The 19,611-nt window shown below is 42.1% G+C and overlaps 1 protein-coding gene and 1 long non-coding RNA gene across 17 annotated transcripts in view; one reads left to right on the top strand and one right to left on the bottom strand.

The window, feature by feature from the left end:
- The window catches only part of LOC115340598 (poly(rC)-binding protein 3-like), a 149,835-nt gene that overhangs the window by 123,879 nt on the left and 6,345 nt on the right, over nucleotides 1-19,611 (top strand). For 8 of the 16 annotated variants that reach the window (XM_030012432.1, XM_030012434.1, XM_030012435.1 and 5 more), the window contains 2 exons: nucleotides 5,169-5,338; nucleotides 11,153-13,349. In XM_030012432.1, coding sequence (XP_029868292.1) covers nucleotides 5,169-5,338; nucleotides 11,153-11,501 — 519 coding nt within the window. In that variant the 3' untranslated portion in view covers nucleotides 11,502-13,349. Of the gene's footprint in view, nucleotides 1-5,168; nucleotides 5,339-5,802; nucleotides 6,032-6,603; nucleotides 7,146-11,152; nucleotides 13,350-13,527; nucleotides 14,137-19,611 lie in introns of those variants that run through there. The other 8 variants (XM_030012446.1, XM_030012442.1, XM_030012443.1 and 5 more) reach the window with 5 other exon arrangements.
- LOC115340601 lies at nucleotides 1,793-18,659 on the bottom strand. The gene is made up of 6 exons (XR_005932170.1): nucleotides 18,455-18,659; nucleotides 17,970-18,133; nucleotides 15,389-17,204; nucleotides 11,436-11,797; nucleotides 7,930-10,357; nucleotides 1,793-4,916 (listed from the first exon to the last, which is right to left on the bottom strand). It is a non-coding gene; the product is annotated as an uncharacterized LOC115340601 (long non-coding RNA).

Here is a 19,611-nt window from a genome sequence, read left to right as displayed (position 1 = left end):
GTTATCCAAAAAAAAATATTTTTTTTTAAATCATTTTTTATATGTTTGCACATGGCCTGATTTTTGTCTCCCCTTAATCTAAAAAAAATGGCATTTGATTCCTCAGGTAGACCTGTCCAGATGAGCTCAAGAATCAGTAGAAAGATTTTGCAGACAATATCCATCAGAAGCAAAGTGAGCCCATTTGTGGGACGAGGCACTATTTAGCATTAAAAGTAATCCCCCCCCAGAACCACCTACTGCTGCCCACTTTAGGGAACAGGATGGGAACTGGTGTTGAGTACACAATAAATTGAAATGCACACAATCTGCAGAGTCATTTGGGTTACAAAACAAGTAATAAGAAGGCTCATTTCTGAACGTGGTTTCTCAGTTTTCTGTATGCCTTCTTGCAAAGCCTGTGAAATTATTATAGTTGAGATTTTGCATTACCCTGGTGCAAGGGAAGTTTATTATTATTATTATTATTATTGGGTTTTAAGAGGCACAGAGTATTTAAGCATCTCTTTCCCAGCCCTGCAGTAGGTCTGTGAAGAACTGTAATCATACCTCAGGAGATTATTTCTCCCTACAGAGTACTCTGTCTCAGCATTTCTGACTGAAAAAAAAACCAAACCAAAACCAACCCAAACCTGGAACTTAGAAAGCCTGTATCTTTACAAAGTAAAGCGCTTGAAGAGTCTCCTTCAAGACGAGCACCTGCTCGCTCAACTAATGCAGAGGCTTTGCCAAAGCCACTGGACTTGCTCTGGGTTGGCAGCAGTGTACCTGTGGACAGGTATGGTCAACCCCTCTGCTCCGGACAGCAGATACCAAGTTGCAGAGGCTAATTCCTTAGCCCTTTTACCAGCACTATATTCACTATAAGAAAGGAATCTGATTTTTTTTTTTTTTTACCAGTATTTAAAAAGAAAGTGAGCTCCATGCCACTGCCTGTGACAAGCAATACTCTGCAGCATTGGCCTCAGATAATAAACCAAAAACTAAAAGTCTGATTGCTCCCAGCACTGCACAGAAGTAGCACAGTGTGATGGACACAGAGGAACAAACGTGCAGGAAACACCCAGCAGAAAGTTGTTATTATTAGGCTCTGTCAGTGACTATAGCACTATGGGAAAACAATATATATATTTAGCATTTATATTTAGCATTATGGGGAAGAAAAAAAAAAAAAATGGAAGAGAGGGACCTGAACGAGAGATGGTATAGCATATCGGAAGAAACTATCAGCATCAAGAGTTTTGGGGCTGGAGGAATCACAGTGGACCTTCCAGTCCCACCCTTTAAGAGTCCAGACTCCTGATTCAGTCCTGTTTACATTGGTACCAGCAGAATGCTACTGAAGGACAGAGTAAAACTAGAAAAAGGCAAAAAAGCAGAATCCATGGTTTAGGGTTGGTTTGTTTGGGGCTTTTTGGCATGAGAAGAAATGAGGCACACTGAGGTAGAGGAAGACAGATCGGAAGCCATGCAGAGAAATTGAAAAGGGAACAGTCTTCCCCTGGTGCTCACAGTCCAAGAAGGAGGAGATGGCAGCTGAAATTTTGAGGTGTACGGACAAATAGTGATACTTACTTACACACACAAGCAAGCTCTGCAGGTCACTGCTATGGCCCTTCTTGAGCAGGAGGAGAAACAGGTTCAAAAAGAAATTGTCAGACACACGGACTATTGAGCATAAAGGCAGAGATACCAGCGGCTGCTCAGGTGGCCTGTAAGCCTTAGGTGGGAATTTGGGATACCAGTGGAAACTTTGTTTTATACCTCACACTGTTTTTACCCTTTTTTTAAATTTTGTAAGCATGTGCTACTGCCACAGTCAGAGACAGGCTGTTGGGCTAGGTGCACATCTGATCTGAGCTCATGTCTTCAAAGAGTTAAACTATATATGCATATACATACACATGTGTGTATGTACATATGTGTATATTATGTATGTTACACATATGTATATTTATAGTATATATTTTATACTATAGTGCATAGTAGGCTTGGTATTGTCTATAGGAGGTTTGGCTCCTCTCTCACATGGGCTAGCTTTATCACTTCTTTTTTGGAGAACTTCCTCTTGATTTATTCTGTAAGTAAGAGTAACGCTCACTGTATGTTGAGAAAGCAGGTGAGGGTGAGCATCAAAAATAATGCAGCACTTTTACTTAAAGTCCTTAAAAACAGCTATGTATTTACTGTCCTCGACATTCCCTAACTAACTCTGTCTACTCAGCGTGGAAAAGCAGCAAACCCATGTCTGTAAAACACGCAGCATCGCATGCAAGGTAGCAGCTTTCAAAGTCTGGGGAAGCTTGCTTTTGTGGTGAGGGACTTTTGTGGGTCTGAATTACACATCGCCTGCCAAACGGTGCGAAACGGCCAGCTACAGAACAATGCGGGGGCAGGGGGGGGTGGGCAGCTGATGGCATTAGAAAGGTCAGTCTCAGAGAGAGATACATGTTTGGATGCAATTTGTCTTGGCTTCATCATCTCAAAGCAAGGCAGGGCAAGTGTTTTTATGTAAAACCAAATGTCCATGGCCTGATTGATCAAAGCTTTGTAGATGAAAACCAGTCCCTTGAACTTCCTCCAGAACCCATCAGCTCTTGACTATTCAGATACTGCACAAATTTCGGCGTAAGTAATACATAACAGGGAAGGCACCCCGGAGAGAGCCCAAGCACCCCAGCACTACTGTCCTACCTGCATGGCAAACGGAGAAGTGTATTCTGCGTGAGCTGCACGTCACATCACGGCTTGCAGAGCACGTTCAAAAGCAGCCCATTGTCACAGCAACAAAGGATGACTTTGGAGAGCTTCAGACCGAAGGTTACCAAACCTCTCTGCCAGATGCTTGCAGCAGCAATATCCTTGACCGGTGTCTGGACTGAATCCTCACTCCCTAACTCAAAGTCAGCTAGGAAATTGCAAATTCTTTGTACTGACCCACCCGGGTTACAAGCCTTGTTGGCAGACCCTCAGCACGTACAAGCAGTAGCCTCCCGAGTGACCCAGCAATTGCATTCTCAGAGCTGGTGAACCAGACACCTCAGGCACGTTGTGAGACAGCCTTAAGAACCAACGGTCCCACACAGTTCCTCTGCTTTGAATGCCATAATGACAACCACACCTGTTAACCGGACTGCTTGAAATTCTTCTAAATAATATATTTTTATATATTTTTGCACATTTTTTTTTTACACCAAGTAATTTTATCACCTTTCCACTCCTGCTTTGGGGACAGACTGAGGGAATATGTGCAGTCTACATTTTCCTGTTGACACTTAGGACATCATTATTAAAGGAACCAGAAGCATACTCAGACCTGCACATTGCGGGAAAAGTATCAGAGGAATCTGAAGACATGATGAGCACCATAACAGCTACTTCACAGAGCCTAAATTCTGGTCACTGCTTCGTGAGATCATCAGTACCAACAGATGGATTCTTGACCAGTCGCTTCAAGACCATCATCACAGAAACGATTAGATGCTGGTTGTGGCAGAAGGAAATACTGACAGCCTCCACTCCTGTTGGCCATTTCAAGCCACTCTAATGTTTGGGGGGACAACTCTGGCTAGCAGTCAAGTAAAGACAACCCAAAGTTTCTCCCTGCTCTGTGCTCCGTTCTGCTTCTGCAATAGTGGACGCTTCTGACCAGATTTGGGTAAACTCTAGCTACAGTAGGGCATGCAAATGATTCACAGGAACAAAATTATGGAGGTCCATCACCTGGTTTTAACAGATAAGAGTGGATCTCATGCTGCCAGCTTTGCTGTACAATGATGCTCTGGTAGGACACTAAGGTCCTCAGGATAAGGACAGAGAGCTCAGCGAGGCCCTCCTGTTTGAACAGGACAGGAAATCGCATGTGCATTTCCTGAAACCCCATTTTTTCCCCTTCATGGGTGCTCCCCTCGTGCTCGGTCTCTGTTTCAGCTACCTGGGTACCCGCTTTGGCTTTCTGCTTGTCCCTGAGCATGAAGCAAGGATTACATTGGGGTTTTTTTTTCCCCTTCTTTTGATAAAATGTCTGGACAATGTGAATCTGTTTCTGGCAAGATACTCCAAGCACTACAGTACCAGAAAGGGTAACACGTCAGGGCCTGAAGCAGCGGGAAGGGTGGGAGGGGAAGGCAGTCTCTGCATCTTGGCACAGCCTTCTGCCAGACTGGCAACATCATCCCAGTGTCAACAGACCTGTAGAGCGAAGTTTCCATTTCCCACCCATTCTGGCCACTGCTGAGTTTCTCAGCACCCAGCCCTTCCTTAATACAAAACAAAAGTCCCCCCTTCTCACCCTTACAGAGGCCAAAATATCTCAGCCTCAGCTGCTGGCTTGGTGCCCACTTGCTCTTGGGGGGGGGTCCCTGTGCTGGAAGAGCAATGCCCTGGCACGACTGTCACACTCCCTTACCCCAGCTGCACCAGTTAGTGAGGTGTGCTGCAAAACACTCTCTCGAGGTCTTGCACACAGCTTCCAAAAGCTTGTGACTCCACCAAGAGCATTTAAACAACCTTTAAAACACTGTTAATTGACGATAACACCAATGCAATTTTACCAAAAACACCTGGGGATCTAGGGACACACACACAACTCGGGCTCAGTTTTACCCACAAAATACGGGTTTTGGTAAGTTTCTGCAAAGGAACGCAGACAAATTTCAGTCTCTTCCTATCCTATGCCTGCGCCTGCCTGCAGTTACAGAGCTGTAAATCCCACTGACTTTAATAGCACAGTACCTGGCCAAGCAAGGAGCACGTGTGCCCAGGGAGGTCTAGGACTAGCGGCGCGCTGGAACGGTGCAGAGCTGCACAGCGGCAGCTTTGGATGGTCAGCGTGACTTCCAGCTGCTGTTCTTGGCTTGCTGCTGCCACTGGCAAGTCAGGCTCTGTTCTGTATTCGTCGGCACGCTGTCATTTCCCTGCCACGGAAGACAGCAAAATAATCTGATATTGAGTTGATAATCATGTAGCAGCAAAACTCAATTTAGAGACGTATCACCGTAGAGCCAATAGACTGCGCTAGTTAGTTATTCCTTCCAAACAGCACAGCAAAAATCTTTTGGTTTGATATTGAGCTTTTCATAACCATGTTTTTAGCAATACTACAAATTGCAGTTAAGTGGTTTTTGCTTGTGTCTGTGGCACTAATCTCAGTCTTTGTCCCACTCCAGTTAATAGGCTGCATTATTGGCAGACAAGGCAGTAAGATAAATGAAATCAGGCAGATGTCAGGAGCGCAGATCAAGATTGCTAATGCCACAGAAGGCTCCGCAGAACGACAAGTTACAATCACAGGATCCCCTGCAAACATCAGCTTAGCACAGTACCTCATTAATGCAAGGTAAGTTTGCTTTGTAAGTGATAACGCTTCTGCAAGATTGCTCTGTCTGCTCTCCAGCAAATGTCTGTCCTGGATAGATCCAGAAAGTTGCTTCGCAGTGTCCATTTTGCATAGTATTATTCAATTCCTAATGATTTGTAAAGCCTGTGTCATTAGAACCTGTGTTTGCTGTTGGTTTATATGGAAAGGAGCTTAATCCAGTGCAATTCCAAGTACATGCTGAATGACAAAAGCTGAAAAATCTGAATACTCAACATTAGCATCCACCTAAAATACAGGCGGATAAATTAAATGAAATGACAATCATAAATTCTTTAGAAGAAAATACTTTTCACAGACCCATTTTACTGTCCTAAATGGCAAATATAGTGAAACAGATTGCAAAACAGGTGTAATTTACTAACTGGAAATTGCCACTCAGAGTTGATATTAAACTGATAGAGGCACGGGATTTATTTTTTCAGAGACAGCATCACAAATTTGTGAAAAGCATTCCCTAATGAGACAGGGTGAGACTATCTGCTTCTCCACTTCTTGGTGCCAGAATTAATGGAAGCACGGGCTGTTTAGCTAAACCATTGCAACAGCTTAAGTCTCTATCAGTTTTTATATGATTATTTAGAAAAAATACTAAAATTGATACCACATTTATTTGCAATTGCTACGAGAAGGAAGTGCAAAGCATACAGTGCTCATAGATCTACTTGTAAAGGGTGGACCAAGGCAATATATTGTGGGGAGGGGGAGTATCTATGTATTTTATTGCCTTTTTTTTTTTCCCCTTTTATTTCCTCCCCCCCCCAAAATACTGTGATATGAATCAAGCTTTGTGTTTAACTATGTTTGCTGTTAAGGTAGTAGAAAGTATGTGATTTATGGGGGGGGGGGGGGGGGGGGGCTGTAGTCATACCAGGTCTACAGCTTCCAATGGTCCAAGCTCCTCTCCAGCCCAGTTCTGCAGTGCACCACTGCAAGCCACTGTAAATGTCTTAATGGAGGAAAAGGATGTTTGTGCAGCTCTGTGGTACAGCAAACAAAAATATTACTTTTTATAATTCGGTTTGAAAGTAGTTTCCTAGGGAAAACTATATTGAGGGGTGGCGTCGTGAAGCTTAAGATAAGCCGTTTCCAGAATTCTAAAACAACCTACAGCTCTTTTGATTTATATTCTTTGTAGCAAATGTCACTTCCGTAAGCCCTGTAATCAAATAAAAATGTGTTCCCTCCTTTAACCCTTAAGGATATGTTCTTCTCTTGGTGTTCAGGGATTCCCCACACATCGAGATGAGAATAGACCCCTTCATTTTTAGTTGCTCAAACACCATATGGCATGCATCTGGATCTCAGAAGATAACAATTTAAGATCTTCAAGACAGCTAAAGCATGCAAATAAAATAATGCACTTATTAATGGAGTTGCAGTGAGCTGCTCACCAGAGACAGAAACTCTAGTGACCTGTTTGACTCACTTTAGAAAAGCCTGTGAACTCTCACACTTCTGTTTATTACTGTTTAATGATTCTTTTGATGGAATGGGATATATATGAGGTCTTTTAACATACTTTTGCAAAGAAGAAAACTTCTCAGCAGTCATATACCACGGATACTCTATCTATACCCTGTGAAACCATAAACAAAATATTTTCTTCCTGTTGAATTTCTAGATAGAAGTCATTTGTTACCATCATCTACAATAAACAATCATATATTATTATGTACCATGTGTTGAAACTGTATTTAGATAAAGTGACTTCATTTGTAAATGAAGACGCCTAAAGTAATGTATAATAAATTAAGCTCTAAGGTAACATAGGACATTAAGGTGGCTTTTTCATTTTAAAAAGTGACACTATTCCAGATTTCTCCTTTCACAAGAGAAATTCCCGTCCAGTTAGGTGCCACCACAGCAGCAGTGCTAGTTCGCAGTCGCACTGGAGGAAGAACCGAGAAACTTTCAGGCAAGAGGGAGGTCTGCTGTAGCTGGGTTTTAGGTGCTCGGGCAGGTTTCTGAGAGGCAGATCTAGGCTGCTGCTGCTGCTGCTGCCTGTGCACGCTGGGAGCCAATTTCAGTGTTTGTCAGTCCTGAACCTGCCACAAGTACTGCCGTCTCTTTTAAAGATGAAATAAAGAGTGGCATGAAATAAACAGCATTGGGGAAGAGCTGAGTACAGTACCTAGACTGCCCAAGGTATAGTCTGGTATATCAAAATAATAATTATATATAAATAAAAGCCATATAAGCATTCAGGGTAAGGTGGACTTTTTTCTTCTCTCCCCCACAAGATCTGTCATTCTCGTGGTTTGGTTTCCAGGGCCAGTATTTCTGCATAAATCAATGCCCCAGGGCAGCATAGGATGTAAAAAACTATCTATCCACAGTATTCCTGAAATGTTCTGTGTATCTTTAAACTAGCCTCCAACCAAAGCTGCCATCTATAGAATAATTTATCAAGTTGTTTTAAGACTTCTATTGCAATCTGGTGTCGAATATGTACACAATATACTCTAAATTATAGATATATTAATACATTGATAAATATCAAGACAGAGATTTAAATCTTTCTAAAATAGTTTTGATTTTGTATTGATTACCTGAGCGCTGACCTCTGTATGAGTAGAATGTGTCCAAGTGTCTTTTTTTCCTGTAAAATCTTCTGTCTCTTAACTGGTCTCCACTGTAGTAACTGGATTTTCATTATCCAATTCCTTCTTCTAGCTTTTATTAAGAATGAACTGCAGTTTAGGTTTCCTGTGTAATATTTGACTTTGGATTATAGATGAATTGTAGCCAGCAGGACTTGCTCCTTGTTGAAAAGCAGTTTCCTGAAGATATTTTTTTACTGCCATTTTGATAAGAGGTTCATTCACAGAGCTAACAGGACCGCCAAAGTCACACTCGAGCTTTATTCTTTTCAGCAGTTTTGGGTAATGCAGGATGCGGCCTTCAATGTATATATTCATAAAGTGTAGGTCTTCAAAGGGACAGCGTAGAATTGGCACCATGAAATTTTGTACGAAGGCTGCCTCATCCGCTTTCACATTTAATTTTGTTGCATCTACAATTGGTTTGGGAAACTGCTGCTGTCACAGGACAGCCGATAGCTAACCTGACGTACTTTCACCTTGCGCGTTACCACCAGTAATAAATGTGAAGCAGGGCAAATTACTGCTTTAATCATACCTGTGTGAGTACACCAGAGACAGAGAGTTTGAGTGGCTGCTACCAACACCAGCATTTAGCCTGTGGGATCTATTCTCCCTGCTGGTGCAGGAAAAAACTCAGGCTCAAATACCCCCCGTATCAGTACGGATTTTTTTGTTTTTGTTAAATGCAAGGTAGGCAAATTTGGAGTCACTGAAACACGAATCCTGCATTATCTTTCTATATGCCTCCCTCCCAGAATAATACTGTGTTAGAAATATTTAAAAAATCCAACTATATAAACTGAGCTTTTCAAAACCTCATAAGGTATCACCACCGTGTAACTCCTACACCCCAAGTCGAGGACGTACAGTGGAGTTGTGTTCACTGATTCAGTATTCTTGATGTAAATCCTGCTGTGCGAGTAGATTGCAAGTAGCACGGCTAACAGCACAAGGATGCTCTTCTCTCTGCAAAGAACAACTCTGCTGCAAGGGTTAGAAAAATTCTGAGCTGCTTATCCATGGGGACAGATGAACACCACGGGGTAGGAAAACAAAAGCTTTACCTCCCACAAACGGGTCTGCATTTCACGCACTCGCCCTCCTCCCCTCCCAGCCCCTCAGAGAAGACGTGCGCCAATGTTGGCAAAAGCCAACGAGGAGTTAATAAATACTCCGAGAGCCCTCTTTCTTTTGTGGGAAAGAGGGCAGCTCGGTGCTCAAGCCTTGCTCAAGCCTTTCTCGCTCTCCTCCACGCTCCTCTCCCCAGCTCAGACCCGCTTCAGGCACCCTTTAGACTCACCGTCAGCAGCAGTGCTTTGGGAAGCTCTAGTCCAACGTCCCCATCCCCTGCAGAGCAGGGGTTGATCGCTTACATCCTTGCCCTTGCGTAAAGCGGGCAGGCCTTCTGGTTGTTGCCTTTGTCTGGCCAGGAGTAGACCAGGGGCTGTTACTCTCAAAACTGCACGTAAGTCTAAGGTGAGGAAAAGCGAGGCTCTTCCGAGCCCCGAGTAGGGTGACCGCGCTCCCCTCCCAACCTGTAGCCTGGCTACAGCTGCTGCTCTCTAAGCCTGCACAGCCAGCCCCAAGTGCCAACAGGGACCGGCACAAACCCTGTGCTGGGAAGCTTCCCCAGGCCTGACGGGATCCGATAGGAAAACAGGAGGTCCTCTGCACGGCCAGCCACTCGCTCCCTGGCACACACTCCGCTCCGGGAGGGAGAAGCTGCTGCAGCTCCTCGGCTCACCTCAGGAGAAAGCCCAGGAGCCCAACAAGTTAGTAATTACTGAAAAAAACCACCAAACTTGGAATTAATACACATATAACTGTAGCTAGCAAAGACTTTCTAAGCCATAGTCCTATTTATACAGTAGGCTGTCACACCTCCCAGCTGGTCCCATGCAAAACACATCCTGAAATTAGTATTTAGGTTGTTCCGACCCGAGAGCCAGTGCACAAGCTGCAACAAACAGCAAAGGGATGATTTATCTAAGTAAATGCTTTGTGATCTGAAAAAAACAACGCGTCCTTGGAATTACTGTATTTTACTGTTTAAAAATGTACAGAAAAGCCTAAGTACATGGTCCAAACTCATCTCACCTGCCAATGGGTGGAGTTAGACCAAAGTGAAGGTGGTTTGATATCTGCATCCTCCAAAGAGCCCGTCACTGCCTTGGGCTCAGAGGTCGGGTCAGTCTGAACTTCCTCGTGCTGGTGGGGTCCGTCTTGCTGATGTGTATGTTGTATCCATGTAGTAGTACCTTGTCTGTCAGCTGGTAACTCTTTTATGTTCACTGTAACCACTGCCACAAGCTCAGAAAGGATACCGCTGCTGTGGAAGCCGGGGTGTTTTTCCGTCTTCCTTTTTACTAATTTCCTTATAATTTGATTGCATAAATATTTTGTTGTGATTTACAAAAAAAAAAAAAGTCTGGGGAAAGTACAAACCAAAGTGAACACATTGGCTGATCAGGTTTGTTTTATATGAAAAATGCACATTGACTTCACAATGAATGAAAAGAAAAACTAACTTTCTAAAACAAAACAAAACAAACCAGAACTTTATGCCTTAGATGGAAGCAGCAAATCATTGCTCAGTCTCCTCTCATCCTAGCAAAATGACAAAGGGTACTATTTCTGTCACAAAATTGACAAATTGAAACAAATTACCAAAACCCCCCGCGTCCCCCTTTCAAAAATACCGTAATTTTGAAAAGCGAAATTCACCATATCAGTGCTGGGGAGTAAACTTCATAGTTATTTTAAGTTTTCTTTAAGTTTCGTTTTTTCCATCTTTTTGCCATTACCTGCATTCCTTAGATTTCTTTTTTCATACGTAAAATGAACTAGCAACCCCTCCCAACCTCTTTTTTTTTTTTTTTTGAAAGAACTTTAGAGTCTCAGTAATGTTTTCGCCATCGAATCATGAAAAACCCTTTTGTTATTTCTCTTCTTTAACACATAACATGTTCCTCCTTTGACCCTCATTTTCCCTTTTTTTCTCTCTCTCCCCCCTCTCCCTCCCACTCGTCTGTCCCCCTCGTCCACCGATCTAATCCTGCCCTTTCGTGGTTGCTGTCCCTCCCTTCCTCCTCCTCCTCCTCCTCCCGGCCCCACCGCCCTGGCTGGACCCTCCCAACCTGTTTGTTCCTCTTCCTCTCTTCGTTTGCAGCTTAGAGATGGCTAAAGTCAGCACCCAGACCGCTTCCGTCACGACCCCTGTTGACCTCAACATGAACCTCTCTCAGTCTGCCACCCCTACCTCCACCCCCACCTCCATGGCCGTGCTGGCGGCCGCCTCCGCCGTTACCGTCAGTACCCCCCCTCCCCTACCAACTCTGCCAACCACCCACTATGCCGTTCCTGTCTCCAGTCTGCTTGGCATGAAAACTGTCCCACTCCTGGCACTAAATGCCGCGGCCGCCGCGGGGGCCACGGGGAGTTTGTCCGCTTACACTGCCAAAATTCCTTCGACGAGCGGGGTTAAGAAATCTGACCGCCAGAAGTTTGCTCCATATTGAAGGGATGAGACACAATGCAAGCTTTGCCAGCTCTACCAAGAGTCTGTGGTAGATACTAGTTATCAAGGAAACAATACGGCATCTTTTATTTTCTGTTAAATTGCTAGTGTTAACTGTTGCCGACTCAAGTCGTCTTCCGCTCTCCATAACGACTAACACCCGGGCACCACCTACCAACTAGTTCCAACAGCAGGCTTCCCCCCCGACGCCGTCCCTCCGCCGGGGCCGCAGCCAGGGCTGCCCCTCCGGCAGCTCCGCAGCACAGCAGGGTTGCCCCCACCCCAGCAAGGAGACACCTGGAGAGAAAGAAAAAACGTAAATGAGGCGAAATTTTGACAGCCGGGTCCTGCTCCGGCAATACTGCCTGGCATATAAATACACTTAGATCCCTCTGAAGGGATCCCTCCAACCGCAGAACAATTTTCTATGGCAAATTGGCACCTCTGAGGAATTTTCTATTGCTAGAGCCTGCAAATCTGGCACTTCTGGCGATGGCTAGCGCCCCTGAAATCCACTCGTGAAGTGCTGGCCCCCTCGGTCATTCTGCTGCTCTCCACAGGCCCGAAAACTCCCGTCTTCCCTGCCCCGACACCTGCCTGCAAGCAGGAGATGGGGGCTAGAAAGTACCAAAGCTCAGGTACTTCTGCATACAGCAAATGAAGCTTTCTGGTCCAAGAAAAACCGCTAACTTAAAACGATTGGAAGACAACCAAGAAAAAAAAAAAAAAAAAAAGAAAAAAAAAACAAAACCTATCAGGCACCTGAGCCTTTCCACTTCATTCTTTTTAAGGGCGCAACAATCTTTCTCTGGTTTGGAAAAATGTAATTTTAAGAACTCTGCTTTAGGGAAGGAGAGCAGGCTCCTCCTTTTGCACTCAGATGTTTTATATACCGACACAGTACTTACTTCTGTAAGTACTTAAGAGTAGGTACAAATCAGACGTGCACAGTCACTATTCTGGTACCCTCTCCCGCATATATTTTGTTCAGCCAAAATGACCATTTTTTGTTAGGTTTCTGTACAAAATACATCCCTATTTAACTCACCGCTAATCATGCAATCGGGTTGTATTGTAATTACGAATAAAATCTAGTGCTTACCAAAGGACATTCAAAGGTTGCTGCCTGAACAAGTAACATCCCTTTAACAGGAACTTAACGATGTTCAGATTAAGTAAAACCAGACACCTAATTGCAGCCAAACCGAAGAGAGCTGGGTGATGTAATGGCTGGTTGCTAGCTGTTGGAACTAGTTTTTAACTGCATTTTCTGTTTGTCCATCCACCTTCTTTTTAATTTCTGTTGCATAACTCAGTAATGCAATATTGTTTTCCTCACCACTTCCGAATCCAGAATCCCATTAGCCCGCCATGTTCATACACTTTGCACTCCTTGGACACAAAGCTTTAACAATTGAACTGTATTCAGTGCATTTTAATATAAACTAAAAACACAATGCAAATGCAATACTTTTTAAAACATGGTATTTCAAAGTGTGTTATTATTATTGTATAGGGCTAAGTACTATCTCAGTATTTTGTGTCATTTCTGTATTCTGTGGGCTTTTCTTCACCTTAGTACCTTTGCACTAAGTTTTGTCACTGTAACCATTTGTAGAACTGCCATTGTTACAGTTTGCACTTATCCAAATGGGGTTTTTGGTTGGTTTTGTTGTTTGGGTTTGTTGTTTTGGTTTTTTTTTGTTTTGGGCTTTTTTTTGTTTGTTTGTTTGTATATAATGAAGGAGAAACTGGAAATAATGTCAAGGTACCTCAGCTATTTAACAGCTCTAGAAACCTGCTGTAAAATTGTTCTGGACTATTGTAACTGTTTCAGTAACTGACATTTTAAAAAAACCAAACCACCAACCTCTGTGTGAGAAAACTTGCCTGCATTGAAATGCTGTTCTATGCTGGTTGTACTCAAGTGTTATTTTTTTAATAGTGAGAAGATTTTTTTTTCTTTTTTTTGCCTTTTTTTTTTTTTTTTTCCTTTTCTTTTCCTCATTTTTGTTCCTACATTTTAGGCTGTCTTCAGAAGTTACTGGCCTGGGGGCTCTGTAATGTATCTCATCATGCCCTAGTGCATTAGCCACCAGACAGGACTTTTCCAAAGCCCCATGAGACAATGCTTTCTATGGACTAATCTACAGAGGAGTTTCTGCCATTTCTAACTTTCTTATTATTCTGAGACATCAAAAGAAAATACTTCCTTTACTCTTTAAGCAACTGTGCTTCCTAACTCTTGTGTTGCTTTCATTACTGTTCCAGTTTTAACACTGTTGTGGCTCATAACAAAGCAAAGAAAAGTTACTTTCGGGGGTTAATTTTCATTGATGTTCATGCTTTGGCTAATCTGTATAAAAGCATGGGCCGTTAGTGTTCTAAACCACTGTATTCAGCTAGAGACTCGACAGTAAATTAAATGAGACGTTTTTATAAATAAATTTTTTTCCTGATTTAAAAAAAAAAAGACGTGGTAGCTTTGTGCATACAACTGTTGTGTTGTTTAAACTTTGTTCTTTGTAACCAAGTTGCTAATTTGTCATTTGAGAAACACTATTTTATGGATTGTCAAACTAAGATCATAGACAAATTGCTTGTTTTCATTAATGATTAAAGGTTTCATATCATCACGCTTAAGGTCCCAGTGCTCATTGGGAGAGTGTAACAACTGTACAATACTGGCAACATTAGAAAGTACATTAGCCCATTGTCAGGGATGATGAGTCTTTTCATGATTAGATGGAACCAGATCATGTAATTAGTAGAGCAAGCAGTATTTCTGCAAAACCTTATTTGGTTTTTAAACAAAGTTGCTCTTGGAGAACTTCTCACACTGCATAGAAAAGAAAGAATTAGGCTTCTTGTTGCAAGAAGCCACTGGTTTGTATCTATCACCTCCCCTGTTTTCCCATGCTGATTTTAAGATCAGATACTGGGAAAAGAAAAACAGGAACAAAAGAACAAACTCAGGTACTGAGTACGTTATTGCTAAGACCCTTTGTATTTTCCCATTCCCAGCAGCACTGTTCAGTGACAAGGCTTCTAGACAGCACCTTTCACCCTGCCAGGAAAGCAGCCCAGCAGCTGGGAGGAGCATGACAATTTGCATTAAAAAAATGGATAGCTGGCCCAGGGAACTGTCTCATCCTGCCCTGACACTCTGCTTGAGCCATTCAGCTCCTCCTTTGGATCTGCTGAAGCACTGCAGTCACAGCCTCAAATTATCTCTTCACATGGAAGTGAAAGAAAGGGGCTGGCCCCGAGTTGTTGCTGCATACAGCACTTCTGGCTGCGCTCTGGCCACCTCTCCTCTCAGGGCATTGGCAATACTTTCACATTTACTGCTTTATCCTCATGAGAAAGCAGAGTTTTTGGCAGTGCAAGTGAGTAGCATCCTTCATGATGTGAGACTAATTCTACAACCTCCATCCCTACTCTACTAAGGTCTATACTTGTCTCCAGGTATTTAGCTTGGGGTCCCGGTTCCCCTCACTGCCCCGGCTGAATACTTCTGGGGCATATCACTATTATTTTCCACGGACTCTAGGGTACAGAGAGCTCCTATGTGTCTGGGTCTTGAGTCTGAGCCTGGAACTACAGTATGACCAAGACGTGCATCCAGACTTGGAAACCTGTAGAAGTCAACAGCTTTTTCAATACAGATGCAGCCACAAAGCACCTCTTGGCAATAAAGGCTGCTGAGGAAGATTACAGAATGCCTCATTGCATCCCAGCACACAGGAAGCCTTACCCAATGTTGAATTAACTATTCCAAGCCTTAGGTTGGAAGAACTATAGGCTGTAGTACTAACCTTGATAAAATTCTGTGTTGTTATTACTTAAACTATATATATTTTACTTAAAATATACTTAACTTCTTACTTTTGAAAGGAGAGCTGAAGCCGCCTTCACAGCAGAGACCTCCATACTCTTCATTTCCTGAACAGCAAAAGCTATTTCTCTGGCTAGCCTGGCTAGTGTAAATGAAAAAAAAATAGAACATTATTGCAGCTCAACACTAAGTAGGTCAAGGCTTTACTCTCCCAGTAAAGCTTCTAGGTAAAGGGCAGCAGCAGCTCTGTCGCGTATAGCATCTTTCACATAAATAATTCCCATGTGCCTTGCAGAATTGGCTAGAAAAGACTGAGATTTAAACAAACTAGTGTAGGGGTACGTTTGTGTGTGAAATGAGGAGAGGTGAAATAAAGACACATGGACAAAGGAAGGAAAAAAAAGTCTTTTGAGAGGGCTTTTGCAAAAAATACAGGCAGAAATGTGATAAAAGCTAGGCTAATTGAGGACTCATTTTAATTTAATTATTTTAGCTGGAAAAGATTTGAGTGGCAAGAAGTTGTTCCTGGATAGCTTTAATATACAAAACAGGCAAACAAAACACAAGAAGGTACATCTGAAGGGGAAAAAAAAAAAAAGTAAAAAATAGTATTATCCAAGATAGATAGAAAACTAAACCACTCATGCCCAGAGGTAGACAAGAGGAAGTATGCACCTGATATGAAAAGGTCACTGCCCACACAACTGTGAGTTTCCAAGTGAAAGACAGCACAATTTCTGCAGCTTTCACATCATCAAATCATTAGCAGAGTTCTGGCAAATGTCTCAAACAAATTCAAGCTGCTCTGTTAATGTTTCTCAAGTGAGAAAAAATAGAAAGTACAAATGCTGGCTAGACTAGTCAACCAGAAGGAAAACAAGTAAAGTTAGAGGTATTCAGCCACATAATCTAGTCCTTTGCTAATACCCAGAGTGCTTTCTGTTCTCAGACATAGCCAGAAGGCATCTATGGGCCCCAAGGTGCATATTTGTGCCAGTCAAGGCTCCTAGGAAGCTAACAGCATAAATCTCGCTGATGCCATGAATGTAGGCACCCGGTAAGTGCCTCAGCCTCACCGGGTTGCATGGGCAAGGTGTTTCTGTGAGGTTTCACAAGACAGTCTTAGAGCCCATGCTGAACCTTTCCCACCTGAACTAGGCAGAAATAGAAGCATCCCTGGTTTGTTTTTTAAATACACAACAGCATGAAAACAAGAGCGCTTCTCTGGGATGGGAGAGATCCAAATCCAGTTTATTCCACAGCCTCAATCTCTGCTGAATGTATTTCAGCACTATTTATGTACTTGGAACGGGACCTTCCCCTTCTTGGGAATTACCGAACAAGAAAGTCACATATGTTCACTAATGCAATCATTTTACAGTGGCACAGCTTCTAAAGCAAAGAATGACATCATTGTTAGGCTGCTCAACTAGTTCAAAGGACAGCATAGAGAGGAGGGATTTGAAGAGAGATATCTCATATCCTCTGTAACTGCTGTAACCACCAATTACACAAGGCATTAGTCCCTCTGCTGTATTTTTGGAAGAAATACCTGGTTTAGATGTCTACACAAGGGAACTGCTTGCATTTCTTTTCCCAGCTGACAGGCCAGGATAGTTCTAAGTGAAGTGATGAACTGAAGATAAATGAAGGCAGACACTGAAAAACTGCTTCACACCAGAAAATTTCAATCTGTTGGCCTAAGCAACACTTTCTAGGGATACAAGTAATAGTGCCTTTCTTGCCACTGAATTGTACTTACTCCTTGGTTCCAGAAAGGAATACAGTAATGTTGATTAAATCAGTTTCTGCATCAGTGCATGTGTCCTGTCACTCTACAGACTGGCATATGTCTCAAGACAGTAACTGAAATGAAAGAGAAGTGTCAAATTCATCTGATGGTACTTAACAAAAGGGAATTTCTGAAACATTATATACTCACATTATGGTTTCTAATGACAGCTACAGCATGATTTCTATTGGTTGAATGTCTGATTTCCTAGTGCAAGCTTTCTTGATTATAAGAAAAAAGAAAGTTTTTTTAAATGCTGAAAACATTTGAGTAATATGACTTTTCTCATTAGAGTTATTTCTAGCTCAGTGTTTTTAAGATGATAAAATGCAGAGAATTTAATCACAGGGGCATGTAATAAGCAAAATTTGTCTCTCTTCAGATTGAATTTGTTGGCAGGGGGCCTGACCAAAACTAATGTTAATGTGCTCTTTAACCAGTATTTGTAATTCAGAGCAAATTTTATATTTATATGCTTTAGTGAAGGAATGACAAACAATCATGTTAGCAAATGAGACCACTGTTTTGTTGTTTGTTGTTATTTTGGTTTGCTTTGGTTGTTTTTGCGCAATCACTTTTGGGCTCCTCTGTACCAAATACAGCCCTTTTTTCCACATCTACTTCGAAGTCATGACAGCAACAGCTTATTTCTTCCATGGTGGGAGAGAAGTTAGCACACAGACTACCATTTGTGATTGATTGCACTTGCCAAAGAACAGCTAACTACCAACAATTGGCAGTTGCAGCTGCAGTTAGCTGCTCCCTGCAGAGCTGCTACTTGGAACTCCACTTCAAACACGCACGCGCGCACGCACATTTTGGCCCTGGAAGTTACTTACCAGTTTCAAAACCACTGTGCTGGGGAATCGCAACTATTTTTTGGTGGCATGAAATTCCACAGTTCTTGAATTTGGGCAACACTCTCCATTATTATATCAATAAATAAGGATTACAAATGCTAAGTCTTCCTCCTTAATTCTGATTCTTCAGTTTTCTGGATGTCCTGGAGATCAGAGAATTAAAATACTCTTCTCAATTCTACTGTGCCAGATATTAAAACCTCATTTTTAATAGTGGCTATGGACAGAGCTAGTTATTAGGATTGCTTTCATCTTGTTTTGTTTAAAAATAGAATTCAAGAAAGTTAAGAAGTTAGAAAGAAATTAAGGAAGTATGTATTTTTAAAAACAATTATTTGCTCTGGGTAATCGTCTAGCTGAATAGCTCATCAGAAGTTCATAAAATTGTTTTCTAAAACTGATGACAGACTTAAAATATAAATTCATTATGCCTATGTTTTTCTAAGACACAGGAGATCATTTACCTTGATAAATTAGCTTGACTATTCAGTAAGGTTGGGATAATTCCCTCTTCTCCCTTACAGCCATGCTACTTTCATTGCTAAAAAGCAGGATGATTTCTTGCGTTCTTGACACAACAGCACGTGTACATCAACGGTCACACAGGACACAGATAGCAAAGTCACTCCTATCTTCTTCACAGAGCTCTCTAAAAGCTTTGTTTCAAATGTTGAAGAAATGTACAGTTGCACACAATATTGTGGAACTATGAGATTCCTCCATGGAAAAAAGTACCAACTGCTGAACAAGCAACAGCCAAGAGGGACCAATGCTGTCAGTTACTTCCTCAGCAATACGTACACCCACTGGCACGTTCATCATCTTTACTCTTTCAACAGAAGTTATGCAAGGATAACAAATAGAGTAATGAGTGATCTGGTGTTTACTCCTGCCATCTATTTCTTATAATTAAAACAACAGGCTGCACTCGTTTGGATTTGAATGTACAAGCTCCCTGTACTGTAACTAAACTCACTGGTTAGGTTCTTGCCACTAGATATCTCTAAAGAGGAGGGCAACTGAACTGAAACAGCTGAACTGTTTTAATGCTTAGTTCCTTTCCTATTTATCTGCAGTTGAAACCATGATTTGCATATTCATGTACAAAACAAAAGTTACAGATATATGTACAAAATGGAAGTGTAAGTTATAAGCTCAGAAATTAACATTTTTATACTGTAAAAGCATCTATGTATGTCCATGACACTCAGTGTAACCTGACTTTAGTCACCTCTATTTCTCTGACATTAAGCCAAATGTAGAGTGGTTCTAAAGTTCAGTGTTAACAAGCTAGCATGCTTTGGTGAATGAGGTCAGTGAAAAGCAAAGATAAGTAGAACAATTAGAAACTTAGCTTAGCCCTTCTCAGGAGTGAAACTGGGGGAGTGTCTTTTGTTTTGTTTTGAAAAAAAAAAAAAAAACAAACCAAAACCTGTCTACCTGTTAATATTGTGTCACCCTCTCAGCTGAAAGTTCTCTTTATAGTGATAAAGGGGTCTAGAGATCTTTCACCACAGCATGATAGGCACCTTATACATTGATATTCAAATGTTTCATGCTATATAAGCAAATTTTATTTCAGTTTTGGCCCAACTAAGTTTTCTCCAACTTGCCAAAACAT

The sequence above is a fragment of the Aquila chrysaetos genome, chromosome 4, assembly GCF_900496995.4.
Source record: "Aquila chrysaetos chrysaetos chromosome 4, bAquChr1.4, whole genome shotgun sequence".
NCBI lineage: Eukaryota > Metazoa > Chordata > Aves > Accipitriformes > Accipitridae > Aquila > Aquila chrysaetos.
The sequence above is the reverse complement of the archived record's forward strand: the minus strand, read 5'-3'. Positions and strand labels throughout refer to the sequence as shown.